The sequence below is a fragment of the Leptonotus elevatus genome, chromosome 9 (assembly GCF_054856555.1).
Source record: "Leptonotus elevatus isolate MCC_2025b chromosome 9, RoL_Lele_1.0, whole genome shotgun sequence".
Lineage (NCBI taxonomy): Eukaryota > Metazoa > Chordata > Actinopteri > Syngnathiformes > Syngnathidae > Leptonotus > Leptonotus elevatus.
The window spans coordinates 1,775,901-1,790,539 of NC_141247.1; the positions used below are offsets into that span (position 1 = coordinate 1,775,901).

A 14,639-nucleotide genomic window follows, 5' to 3' on the forward strand; every position below is an offset into this window, starting at 1 on the left:
TCTGCGAATTAGGGTCACCTTTGGAATTCAAAGAATCACACCTCTTGGGTGGTTGCACACAAAATTCCAGGTTAGAAGTCTGCACGAGACAATCGTCATACTTTGCAACTAGAGCTGTCAAAATTAATCGATTAATCGACAAGTAATTGATTATCAAATTAATCGACAACTATTTTACGACATTTTTTAACATTTAAATTGTCCAAATCCTCCAATTTCAGTCTCTCAACAGTAATTATTCTCTGATTTCTGTAGTAGTCCTTTATCAGAGTACACTGATTATCTTTTACATTTAATCAAAATAAGACATTTGCAAACATTTACTTTTACTATGGAAAACAATGACAGAACCAGTGACTGAATTTGCTTCAAAACAGGCTAGTATTTTGCTTCGGTGAGTACATCAATTCCTCTCATTGATAATGCTATATTGATGTTTTGCTGGTTTTTAATCGCTAAAAATACTAAAGGAACAACAATAATTGGTTAATAAACAACAATTAGGGAAAAAAAGGTTTTGTAATGCACTTTAATGCAAAAATAATATTTTGGTCAAATTCAAAACGGCGCAAATAATGTATAAAGCAAGAAATGACCAGTTGCCAAAATATATCATGGGAATGTTCAGAAACAGAGTGGGTGGGTATAATCTAAGGGGGAATTTGAATTTTAAGAAGCAAAAAGTTCGAACAACAATGAGAAGTATGTGCATATCAAGGTGTGGTGTGATTTGTGGAACAATTTAGAGATTGATATCAAACAAAGTACAAATATAAATATGTTTAAAAAGAAGTATAAGAAGGTATTGATAGATAAGTACAGAGAAGAGGAAATATGTTAGACAGAGATATAGGTATAAACAAAGCTGAGAATAATTATATACAAACTTTTGTATTTATCTGAGTGATTCTGTCTTTTGTAGTATGTTTGTGTTATTCATTTGTAATGATATAATTGGTTTATTATGTTCATGGTTTTTTTCCACATGGACTTATAACAGTTGGGGTTGTACTTGTATAGGCTATAAGTTGTAAAAGGGTAGTTTAAAAAGTTTATACTTTTTCCTACTCTTTTTCTGAACATGTGTAAGTGCTTTGTGTTGATGTTTTTATATTTTATTTTTATATATACATGTTCGAAATTCATTCTTATCCGATTAATCAATGGAACAGTCGATAGTGACAGCCGTACTCGCAAGTGCGCAAGCCAGGCGCATAGAAATAATGACTAAAGTGCAAATGAGAAAACAGGAATCTTAATTCTCAACCCAAGTATACTTCCAGTCAGAGGTGCAACGATTAATCGACAACTAATAGATTATTAAATTAATCTATAATTATTTTTGATAATGGATGAATCATTTAGATATCTTTTTTAAATTTAAAATTGCCCAAATGGTTGGAATTTCAGTTCCTCAACAGTTGCTTAGATGGCAGAATATGTTTCTCCAAATCCTGTATGTACGTTTCAGCATGTATGGTGCCTTCACGGCTGTGGAAGTTACCCATACCATTGGCACTAACACAGCCCCATAGCATCACAGATACTGGCTTTTGAACTTTGTGTCCACAACAGTCTGGATGGTTATTTTCCTCTTTGGCCCAGAGGACACGACATCCACAATTTCCAAAAGCAATTTGGAATGTGGACTCATTAGATTACAAATACTTTTCCACTTTGCATCAGTCCATCTTAGATGAGCTTGGGCCCAGAGAAGCTGGTGGTGTTTCTGGGTTTTGTTAATAAATTGCTCTTTTTTGTGCATAGTTAGAGTTTTTAGTTGCACTTACGGATGTAGTGCCGAAATTCTATTTACTGACCTTGTTTTTCTGAAGTGTTCTTGTGGCCATGTGGTGATAGGCTTTAAACAATGATGTTGGTTTTTGATGCAGTGTTGCCTTAAGGATCGAAGGTCACTGGCATTCAATGCTGACCTTGCTGCGTACATGCAGTATTTCTCCAGATTCTACAAACCTTTTGATACTACGGAGTATGGACCGTAGATGATGAAATCCCAAAATGTATTGCAATTGTACGTTGATGAACATTGCCCTTAAAACTGTTCAACTATCTTCTCACGCAATTGTTCACAAAGAGGTGAACCTCGCCCCATCGTTGCTTATGAATGACTGAGCAATTTAGGGAAGCTCCTTTTCTACCAAATCATGACACCCGCTTGTTCCCAACTACACTGTTCACCTGTAGGATGTTACAAACAGATGTTTGATGAGCATTCCTCAACTTTTATTCTTCTTCTATTTTGCCCCTTGTCCCATCTCTTTTGGAGCATGCTGTAGCCATCAAATTCTAAGTTAATGATTATTTGCTAAAAACAATCAAGTGTATCCGTTTGAATAAGGTATTGATAATAAATATCTGGTCACAGTCTCTTTAGTCAAATTTTCTGTAGTTAACTGTACATAGTGAACATTGCACTGAAGCTTGATTTGGGGGCAAATAAATAATCGCGCATCAAATTAAAATAGCATTCGCGGTCTGAAAAAATGGCAATTCAATCTTTTATCTGAAGTCATTCAGGCCTAACCTACAGCAAATGTAGTTTTTCGTAGTCATGTGCGAAAATTGTTGTCTGTACATAAATGTAGATATATATGCATATGCTGTGACTGAGAATCTCCTGAAAGGGTAGTTATTGTACAAGTATTTCTGCCACATATTCAAGATGACGTGTAACATTCATGAGAATAAAAATTTGATTAGTAAAAACGTTTGTTTGGAAATGTGGAGCTGTTAACAATTGATACTTGGACCTCACATACCTCCTTAATTATCAGAGTGCAATTTATTGTACCGCGTGTGTGCATGTGTTTGTCAGTGTGTGGTATGCCAGTGGAAATTTGAGACTGCAAAGTCCATAATTGAATTTCAGGGTGGAGATGCACTCGAGACTATTATTAGTTTAAATTTGCAGTTAGGGTGTAGAAAAGAAAGAATAGTGTTCAGCCATCACGTGGGAATGGAGAGCCACAATCACCGATGGACTTAACAGCCGAACAACTAACAGATGTTTATTTTTATTTTATTTTATTTCCTTTAGTCAGTCCAATGGGCAACAACGGCAGCAGGCTATATAGTGCGTTGGCCCAGACACTTAACAGCACCCCGTTGGACCAAACAGACGAGAATCTGGTTGAGAAAGATCTGATTGAGCTTGACCCGGAGCAGCTGCTCAGAGAATGTGAGGAGGTCTTGAGGAGGCGTCCGGCTAGGCCCCACAGAGATCTGATCTATCCTAAGGATGCTGCACCCTCCCGCCATAAGCTTGGACCCTCCATACGAATAATGCAGTGGAATATCCTTGCTCAAGGTAAACATCCCATGCTTGTCCACACCTCAGGTCTGCAGGAATTTGTTTTTGTACCTTTAACTCATTCACTCCCGGCCATTTTCACTGTAGCAAACCCCTTAGCTCCCGGCTGTTTTAATGGGTTTTGACAGATTTTGCAAGGCCCACAGAATATTGTGTTCTATTGCTATAAAAACATGGGACCTACCAAAAGAAGGATTAGTCTCTTTTTTCATCAGGGAAAAAAAGTACATTTGTATCTGTTTTCGTTTTGCAGCATTAGATTATAGATAAGTTTCATCATTATTCACACACCTGTTGAAAACACTGGCAAAAAAGCTTGTTGCAACATGGCCCTGGCTGATCTCTTATACTCTGCTGCCACCTGCTGTCTGTTTTGTTGTAATAACTACCATTGCTTTAAGCGACCTCTTCATGTCATAAACTGTATCAAAGCATTCTGTATGCTCTAGCATAAAAACAACAACATAAAAAAATTATCAATATGTTTTTGGGAGTGCAGGACAAAGTATGAAAAAAGGTATTTATACGTTTTGGGGTTTGAATGAGTTAAAGGTCCAGTGGCTTGTCACTGGGGCAGTACCCTCAAGGGTACGCCTATTGCACCCTTTAAACAGGGTTGGTAGCAACACTGCCTTCTAGCGGACAGAGAAGGGACAGACAGGCCTTTCAACCCGTGACCGTTTGAAATCTTGTGTCTTCAACTGCGTTTGTCTCAAAAAAAAAATGCGCGTGCACCACTGCCCACTGATCCACAAATGCACATTCAATAATTTACAAGCAGAATTGAATATTTACAAATGGTAAATCATGGTACATGCGTACATGACATAAAAAAAACACGTGTAACACTGTGGCTATATTTGTGTGAATTATTTTTTGACAAAACAACCCCCCATGCCACTTATTTGTACTTCAAATTGTCAACCCTAAGGGTACATCACAAAAATCTGTACCTTGGAGAACAAAATTTGCTTTGCCCTAGAACAAGTGGCTTAGTCTGAGTGCGCTCCAAAGGCTACGGAAGAGGATTAAGGCTAGTGAAGAAGAAAAAAAAAGGTTGGCAGAATTCTCATTTTATTCTAAGAATTCTGACTTTAATCACATAATTATCACTTGACGTTAATCACAGAATTCAGACTTTAAAGTGAGAATTCTGACTTTATTCTCAGAATTATTTTTAATTTAATTTAAATTTTAAAGTCAGAATTATGATTTTGAAGTCAGAATTCTGAGACTCGCCAAAATTCTGAGATTAAAGTCTGAATTCTCTTTTTAAAGTCAGAATTCTGAGAATAAAGTGAGAGAGAATCCTCTCAACCCTTTTTTTCTCTTCAGTGGCCGTAATCCTCTTCTGTAAAAGGCAAACCAAGTTAGTTTATGACAATTTTTTCTCTCTTTCTTTACAGCACTTGGTGAAGGGAAGGATGGATTTATTCGTTGTCCTCCTGAGGCCCTCAACTGGAAGGAAAGGAAGTACTTGATCCTGGAGGAGATCCTTACTTACCGCCCCGACATTGTTTGTCTTCAGGAGGTTGACCATTACTACGACACTTTCCAACCAATCATGGCCAGCTTGGGTTATCACGGCAGCTTCTTGGCAAAACCCTGGTCTCCTTGTTTGGATGTCGAGCAAAATAACGGTCCTGATGGTTGCGCTTTGTTCTACCGCCGCTCACGCTTCTCCTTACAGACCACAATTCACTTGCGGCTGTCTGCAATGATGTTGCCCACCAACCAGGTAGCCATTGTACAGATACTGAACTGCCGACTAACAAGCAAACAACTTTGCGTGGCTGTCACCCATCTGAAAGCTCGAAGTGGCTGGGAGAGGCTGAGGAGCGCACAAGGTGCTGACCTACTGCAAAGCCTCCGAAGCATCACTTCCAGGAGTGTCCGGTCGTCGGGCACAAATCCTCTTGTGGTGTGTGGAGATTTTAACGCAGAGCCTTCGGAGGATGTTTACCGCCGCTTCAGATCCTCCCCTCTTGGCTTGGATTCTGCTTACAAGCTGTTGAGCACTGACGGACAGACGGAGCCAGCGTACACCACCTGGAAGATTCGGCCGACCGGAGAGAGCTGCAGCACGCTTGACTATATCTGGTATACCTATAATGAATTGAGTGTGGACTGTCTGCTCGCCATTCCTACTGAAGAGCAGATTGGTCCAGACCGCCTTCCCTCCTTTCGTTACCCCTCAGACCATTTATCACTGCTTTGTGACATCAGCTTCAAGGAGGCACCTTTCACAATTCCTTCACAGGGACCCCAAAACTTTTAAGACTGCTGAATAACGGTGAACACATTTGAGCAGTGCTTTGAGTAAGTGAGCAGAATCTGCTGCTTTGTGTCCAGAGGTGGCAAATCCAGGTTCAGAAAGTAAAAACCCCGGCCACAGTTTGGCTTTAGCCATCGATGCTAGCTAGCAGGTAAATAAGCACAATAGATAGCTAGCACCTGGGGGTAAAGCCAAACTGTGGCAGGGTTTTTACTTTCTGGACTTGGATTTGCCATCTCTGTTTGTGTCCAGTTGTAAAGAATTGTTTATGGTTGCGTAATGAAAGTGGGATTTGAGCAGAAACACAAAAATTGTAGCCATACTAGGCATCTATTACTGCCATTGCACATTTCAATTCAATTTCAATTTTGAATGAAGTGATTAAGTGTGAGTGTAATTTTGTAAGGTGTTGAAGTTGAATGAAATGTTATGATCTGGATTCCGACTGCAAAATGTCACTCAATGAACGTTACTGAATTTAGGTGGTGGTAAAGGTGTTGTAAAAGCAACTGGAGTTATTTATTGTTTTTCTCACAAGCTTAATCTGATTTTTTTAAATTAATTTGTGGGAATTTTCCATAGCAACATTTTAAATACATTACATTTAAGTACTTAATACATTGCATTGTCTTTGTTGACATGAAGTAGCTAAATGTCAGGAAAACTGTTAACCTATATTTAAGAATGCAAGTACAGTAGTCTCCCGCATAAAATCAAGCAAATAAAGTGGTCCTCACTTTGTTTCAGTAAAAACTCACTAGTGTCAAGGCACTCCATGGGGTACGCAGGATTTTAAGATAAATTTGATCCCAATTTTAAGATACATTTAAAAAGCAGCATCCATGTAAAAGTCCTTTAAAAATAATTATTGCATTCATTATGTAATTATTTTAGGAAAATCTAATCTAATTTAAATAAAATGCATATTCAGTATAGGCTATCCAGTTTCATTGTCCTAAAAACACAGTCTCCTCAAACCTGAATGGTTCGACCCAAACTGTCATATGCCATCTAGTGCTGTCACTATCGACTATTTTTAGAATCTATTAATCTATCGTTTATTAAATCGATTAATTGACTAATCAGATTCATTTTTTATTTCGCATTAAAGTCTATTAAAAAACATTCCCGCCCGATTACTGTTTATTAAACAGTAATTGGTGTTTATTTCGTACTTCGTATAGTGATTAAAAAAAAAAAAAGGTGGGGGGAGGTTTTGATGTTGTACTATGTTACCGGTTCGGTCATTGTTTTCTAAAGTACCGGTAGTAACAGATGTTTGTAAATGTCTTATTTTGATTAAACACAGAGTAAAATCAGTCTTCATTCATAAGAACTACAGAAATCGGTGAACAATTACTGATATGCTGAAATCAGACCATTTGGACAATTTTAAATTAGTTGTCGATTAATTTGATAATAATAATGATAATGCATTGGATTTAATCAATTACTTGTCTTTTTTTTTTATATTTGACAGCTCTAATTCCATCTAGGATCAGCTGTCAATCTTTTGAAATTTTTATTTAAGATTAATGATTTCTTTTTGAGGACAGATCTTAACTTTGATCCCAAAGGAGGAGACTTAATGGTGATGATAATTTTTATGTGCACAAATTCTTTATTTGTACTTGGTTAACTATTTCCTTTTTGTAAATGTTTTTTTTTAGTCCGACAGCTGCATTAAAGGTGCTACAATGCTATGTAACATGACTGCATGTTTCTCCAAGACTGGATTTCAAAAGAAATGTGTAACCGCTGATATTCAGTTGTTCACCAGAGACCAGATGCCATTGAAATTCTCACATCAGTGACACTGTACTAAAGTCACTGCATTTCCAAAAATAAATAAAGAATAAGGCGTGCTGCTTGTTAACATAATCCCACCATGCAACTAATGATTGTTGAGTGTGTTGGGGGGATGGTTTTGGAGTGACGTACTTCCACAAACTTACTGTAGTGCGATAGATCTCCTTTCCTTTGGCACCACAAAGAATACTTACCAATGAAGAAAAATTACCCAGCTTTGTATTAAATAAGAGTAAATGTCCCCAAAGCAGATGTGTGTAGCCAGGAAACAGGTGTCGGACCAACGTTTATCATCATCTTTCCACATCTCATATGGGCTTTGAATAATTTCAATTTTGTCGCCAATACATATATCATCATCATATATAGCGTCCCCCCGTCCTTCGGCCGTTTAAATGCATAACTGGCGATTTCGCCCGCTAAGTTTATTGTTGTACGTTGCATCTGTACAGCGTGGCTGAGCCCACTCTCATTTTCTGCCACACAGCCAGCCGCGCATGCGCCAACATTTGTCAACAAAGGATCCTCCTATCGTAATGAGACCTACAACGATGTATTGCCGTATCGATTTTTTGAGCACAGCCCTAATTAAAAAGTAAGGCTGTGTCAGTCAAATGAAAACGTGAAATGCTTGTGCAACAGGAAACTGTGATGATGGCAGTTGTATAAAATGCTTGTGACACTGCATAGGACGGGGATTTGGGTGTTTCACAAAAAACAAAATCATTTCTGCAGCATTTGGTTTCAGTCGGTTCCTCTTCTTACTGATGATCTCTACAACTTTGGAGAAGACTTTGTCGGTGATTTATAATATAAATCAGTGTAAAGTGTGTGAAATGAATGCCTAATGAATGTGCAATTGCAAATTAATCTTGTGTAATCTAACCTAACGACTGTAAAAAAGGGAATGATATTTACTTGAAAAAACCTAGTAAAGTTTTTATTATATTACAAATTTTACAAGGAGAGTTTTGGGTATATTTTCCAGTTTATTGGGGGGCAAAAGTTTCTCAAGTGTTGAGGAACAAACTCATGACCTTCAGTTTGGTAGACAGACACTTGAGCCATACCAGTCTTGCTCTTTGCCACTCTAATGCATTTCTGGTGTGTCGAAAATGAGACCAAAAATTGCTCCTGGAGGTACGAGGATTCCACCTGACAGCAGCAATATACTAACACACAGCTGGGGTGAGTGGCTGTCACCCAACCTGAAGGTTGTGGTTTCGTTCCTCAACATTTGAGTAGTTTTTCCTTTTTTAACTCATTCACTCCCAGCCATTTTCACTAAAAACAATCCCCTTCGGTCTCTGCTGTTTTACTGGATTTTGACTGATTTTGCAAGGCCCACAGAATATTGTGTTCTATTGCTATAAAAACATGGAACCTACCAAAAGAAGGGTTGGAGTCTCTTCTTTCATCAGGAAAAAAAGTACATTTCCATCTGTTTCCGTTTTGCAGCAATTGGCATTAGAATATTGCTAAGTTTCATCATTATTCACAAACCTGTTTAAAACACTGGGGAAAATAACTTTTTTGCAACATGGCCCTGGTTGACCTCTTTTACTCTGCTGCCACCTGCTGGCCGTTTTTTGTAATAACTACCCTTTCCTCAACCGTTCTTTGCAGAGGCTGCATCAAAACCTTCTGTATGCTCTAGCATAAAAAAAAAAAGGTCTTTGGGCTACTTAAAACATAGCATATCTATACCACGTCAAGTAGAAAATTGGACGTGAACGCCCCCTCATGTCGTATTTTCCACTGGACAACTGGGAATTTATTTTGATACCCGAGTTTCTGAGCTGAGAGAAATTTTCAAGTTTCAACATGGCGGAGAGTGCCGCAGGATTTGTGAATGGCAAGAAATATTAACACTTATAAGGGCGTTGTCGTCCGCTAGCAGGTTGTTTTAGAATCTACACAATTACGTAGCATATTCAAAGTCCTCTTTGTTTTCCTTAATTGTTTGCTTTTACGAGCAAAGACGACGTCAGCTGCCATGTGTATTTTTTTGCTACAACAAAAGCACATGAACAGAACTGAGTCGTAATTAGAAGTGTCTGAGTGGTAAAGTCCATCTTACCCATAGCACGTGAAGGCAGGGTTATTGCCGCAAGCGCTTATGACATCACTAGATGTTCCACCAGATCGTGATTGTGATACTTCTGTCGCATGTCAAGCATCTGCTTTGAGCGCAACATTACTAGTATTCGCCCATTCCTACCCTATTGTATCTGTATAAATTAATGGGGCCTATTGTTTCTGTAGGAACTATTATTATTATTATTATCAATCACATTTTTCAGACCCTAAACATGAACAAAAACTTACCAAACTTTGCATTCACGTCGAGCCTGGCGAAAAATTTGATATTTTAAAGTGAAAAATGGGTCTTTAGCGCCCCCTTCTGATATTTAACGTAACCTTGTCCCGACACGTTTGGCTACAGACAAACAAATAAAAAAAGACTTATCCTAAAAAGAACAAGAAGTGAGGTATGAGTATTTGAATGTCCAATTTTTGTCAATTTTTGCACATTCACAAGGGTCGACTTTCGCCCTCTTGCCCTAGTTTAGAATAGAATAGAGCTTTATTTGTCTGTCAGGATAAAAACAGAAAATCATCTTTAAAGACAGCTTTCAGACCAAAATCCAATACCCTCTCACACACACCACAATTATAAAAAATAAGTCAAATTTGATGCCTAAATAAAATAAATATATGAAGCGTAACGTAAAAGCAGTGAAGTGAATAAATTATCAGCAGTCACATTTCGTGATAATGACCAAGTAATATTAAGTATTTTATGATATTTTTGCTGGGGTTCGTTTGGATGCAGGAATCTTTTGCCTGTTTGGCATCTTGTTGGATGTCAAGAAATGTGTTTTTGTTTATCTCATTGTATCATGTTACTTGATATTGTTTCAGTTTTTTCAACTCAAAATAGATTTGATTTAGTAATTAAATACAATCATAATATTTGAATTGACCACCAGACCACAGTCATGTGATGTGGTTAGACTTGTGTTAGGTGGTCTGGTGTATTTGTCTTGAGGGGTACGCTGTACATAGGGCAAATAAACATAATTATTGCTAGTTAATCATAAAAATTAACTAAGTTTTCAAATGACATTCATATAACAAAATACATTTCTAAACTTTTCATTTATCTCACAGTCCAGAAGCTAGGAAATTATATAGTATGTATATAAACCTTAGAGTTTAAAAGTAATATTTCAACAACAAAAATACAGTACACCCCCATTTGATTAGAAAATGGTTTGATTCACCTAAGCCCTCCGCTCTCTCCCACCCCCGCTGTTGCGACGTTGTCCTCTAGCGGTTCCTCCCTAAGTGTGACTGTCTAGTCGAGTGAAATTGTAAGTTCCTTACTTCCACCAGCATATGTGAAAGGTTTATTACTCCACCAACACATCATTCTCATTACAAGTCTTTTTTTTCTCTCTCTCTCTCGCTGTTCTCGTCATGCTACTTGGTTGGTAGGTAGGTAGGTAGCTGAAGTTTCCCCCAAAGGTAGGAAACGTTGCAGGTGGTCAAACTGAAGGCTTATGCCCATCACTGTCATTTTTGAGTGGAATGAGGGAAACAAGTGTTAATATTAATGTCTGTTGTGCTGCTATTGGCTATCTTAACTAATGTGTGTGGTGTGCTTGCATGTGTGTATCTGCAAAGAAAGAAAGTCGCCTCATGGAGAAAGTCATGGACACAAGATTGTTTTTCAGCAAACAAAACCTCCATTTTGAAGTGTATTTTTTGTTTATATATTTGTATTAAAGACAAGATGTAAAAAGGCATAGACAAAGTCAATTTGTTTTGTTAAAATGTTTTATATTGTGTCTGCACTTCACCCATACACAGACTTGTACATGCAATATTATTATTTTACAGATTCAAGCGCATTTCTTTTCTTTTTTTTTCTTTTTTAATGTGTATGTGAATGTATACATTATTTTTATATCAAAGTACAAACAAGCAATATATAGTCAGAAAACTAACAAGTCCGAGGTCCATTTGTGTTCTCAGTGTAAACTGTGGGGAGCTGGTTTACTCCAGAAACATGCATACTGTCAATGCGTATCGAGAGGAGCTGTTTTATCAAAAAAAGTACCCTTCCCCATAAATTAGAGTTAGGATATATTTATATTTTACTATTATAGTCCTTTTCTCCTTTGCATAACGTTTATTAGATTTGGTTTACTCATTGACTACCGATTCAATTTTTGGAGCGGGAAGTACCCCAATACCCCCTCCTCTTTGTAGCAACCAAGCACAGCTAAACGTCTTTATAGCACCCCTAAACCTCTGTCTCACACTTTTCCAAGTCTCTTACAAATGTTTAAAACAAGCAATGGTGGTCCAGACCTACCTGTTCGAAAGCAGCTCTCCATAACTATATAGAAAAACAGGTCTACTTCATATCAAACAACAGTCACACAGAGAAAGACATTCATACCATAATTAGCTTCTGGTGTCAAGATTATCATTTCCAAAAAAAGAAGACACTCGGTCCGGCCTTAGGATAACTCAAAAGTTTATTCAAAAATGCCATACATAAGAATTATTTGAACGTATGCCTCTTCTGTATGGGTAGAAAATAAAATGAAACACGTAACTCGACTTACTTGAATTCTTACTTGACAAATGAATACATAATGACATGTCATGTTGTAAGCTCAATCTTTTTTTGCTACTGTGAACTTTTTATTTTATTTTAAATAAAGCATTCCCAATTGTATGTTTTGTTTTAATGAAGCATTCCCGATTGTATGTTTCAGTTTTACACACAAGGTCCTTTTGCCAAGGAGACACAACTTGCTCATTTATAGTCTGAGATGAAACGGCAATTTGATCAATCTGCGGTTTCCCGAACATTTGAAGTAGTATACCCTAACCCAGTGGTAGGGAACCCTGGTCCTCGAGAGCCGCTGTCCTGCCTGTTTTCCATGTCTCCCTCCATCAACCTGGTTGATGAACAAGATCGTTATCAGACTTCTACAGAGCTTGCTGATTAGTTGAGTTAGCTGTCTTTGAGGAGAGAGACATGGAAAACAGGCAGCACAGTGGCTCTCGAGGACCAGGGTTCCCTATCCATGCAACCTATTGCAGTTACCTGGTTCCTTGCTGTCTGAGCATTTTTCTGGTCCTTTCCGTATGCTACAGGTTCTTAGTGATACAGATTATGTAATAGAAATCCCTGACAGGAGATGAAAATCATGTGTAATAAACATGTTAAAAGCTTCCCATCCATGCGCATGACGTTCAAACACCTAACTGGCCCTGCAGATGGCGTTCTTGCTCCAAGTTGCCCAGCCCATCTTCCAGAGATCTGTGGACTCACATTCCATTCCCAGTCTCTGGAAAAAATCAGTAATCACCCCGGTTCCTAAAAAACAATGTCCTGTGGTCAATAATGACTTCAGGCCTGTGGCTCTAACTTCCATTGTCATGAAGTGTTTCGAGAGGCTGATGGTGACTCTGCTCAGGGGGGAGGTGGATGCACACTTAGACTCCCTTCAGTTTGCCTACAAGCAGGGTCGCAGCACTGACGATGCTATCAACAGCATCATACATCTGGACAGCAAACACCTAGACGGCCCTAAAGTTTATGCACGTGTGTTGTTCGTTGACTTTAGCTCAGCGTTCAACACAATGCAGCCGCACCTGCTTTTGGGTAAACTGAAGGAGATGAATGTGAACCCGTACATCTCGAGGTGGTATCACTCCTTCCTGACACAGCGCACACAGCAAGTCAGGGTCAACAGCTCCCTCTCGGAACCCAGATTGATAAGCACAGGCGCCCCACAGGGCTGCGTCAGCTCCCCGGTCCTCTTCACGTTGTACACAAATGATTGTGTGACATCACACCCAGAGAACTTTATCATTAAGTTCTCTTTTTATTTATTTTTTACTTATTTTTTTTTTTTTAAGAGCTCAGTATTGTTCATTCGGTAATGTCATCATCATTGCTCTTTATTTTATTTTATATATATATATATATATATTATTTATATATTTTTTTGTATGTGGGTGAGTATGTGTATGTGCGTGCGTGCGTGTATTTGTTAGCTCACCAAAAACCTATTAGAAAAAATCCCATACCGTTCACCTAAACCGAACACCGCCGCCAGGAGACCCGAGGGGACCAAAGAAAACAAAGGAAAGGGAAATCCAGCACCGACCAGACACCACCCACCGGGCCACCCACCAGAATTCTTCCCCAACCCCAGAAACATCTAAATCCCAACAAATCCAAAAAAAAAAAAAATCAGGGAGACCTCAAGAGACCGAAGGAGAGACTGAGGAAAGGAAGGAAGGACAGACGAAGCCGAGTGAGATCCACAAACACCAGCATCCACCGATTCAATGACCTGAGGAGGAAGCAGATTGTGTCTGAGTTTCGATAGATGCTGGTGTGGTGGATCTGGCATGCATGAAAATCTCCACCAAAGAGGGGAGCTGTCGACCCCTGCCAGGACAGAGCAAGCGCAACACCTCAGGGCCCCCCAGGCCGCGGCAGCGCCAAAGGACGACCCCCGGGCCCCGCCAGGGCCACCGGCCGGAGAGCAAACCCAGGAGCAGGAGCGCCCCCACCCCAACACGGCGCCCTAATGTCAGACTTCATCGTAGTTGCGAGGCTGATTACAACTTGTGTCATAATATTTAAATTGAAGCTAGGCTAGCACGCAGCATGCTCTGTGATCAAGGCTACACGATCTATCAAATAAAGGCATTGGTTTTTCTTGAGTTTTCTGCATTCTTTGACCTTGGCTTTTGTTTACTGTGAGTGAGACTACGTAAATACAAACGGAGCGACCAACTTACCGACCGCAGGTGTAGTGGCGAGCGCTAAACCCCCCGGTTTTGCTGATGTTTTATCGAGGTACTGTTTCAGTACCGGTATCGAGGTATTTTATGCAGGTCTAGTATCCATCAGGTATAGTAGCGAAGTCAAAATTTCGGTAACGTGACAACACTTTGCCTGACTCATATCCACTGCCACACATGGAGGATTGCGTTATCAGCTCAGAGAGGTATGTTAGTGAATTCGATCTGCTTAAAGGTTACTGGCAGGTAGCACTGGTAACGCATACGTCACAAGTGTCCTCTTTCATTACTCCATTGTGGAGAACTATATGATATTGTGGGGAACTGCTTTGTGTGATTCACATTATCAATGTGGCTCTTGCCAGGTTATGCCAATTTAAA

The 14,639-nt window shown here is 39.0% G+C and overlaps 1 protein-coding gene across 2 annotated transcripts in view; it reads left to right on the forward strand.

The window, feature by feature from the left end:
- The window catches only part of nocta (nocturnin a), a 35,210-nt gene extending 23,042 nt beyond the window's left edge, over positions 1-12,168 (forward strand). For both annotated transcript variants that reach the window (XM_086085129.1, XM_086085130.1), the window contains exons 2-3: positions 3,059-3,328; positions 4,738-12,168. In XM_086085129.1, coding sequence (XP_085941255.1) covers positions 3,059-3,328; positions 4,738-5,609 — 1,142 coding nt within the window. In that variant the 3' untranslated portion in view covers positions 5,610-12,168. The remainder of the gene's footprint in view (positions 1-3,058; positions 3,329-4,737) is intronic.
- The last annotated feature ends 2,471 nt before the right edge of the window (positions 12,169-14,639 follow it).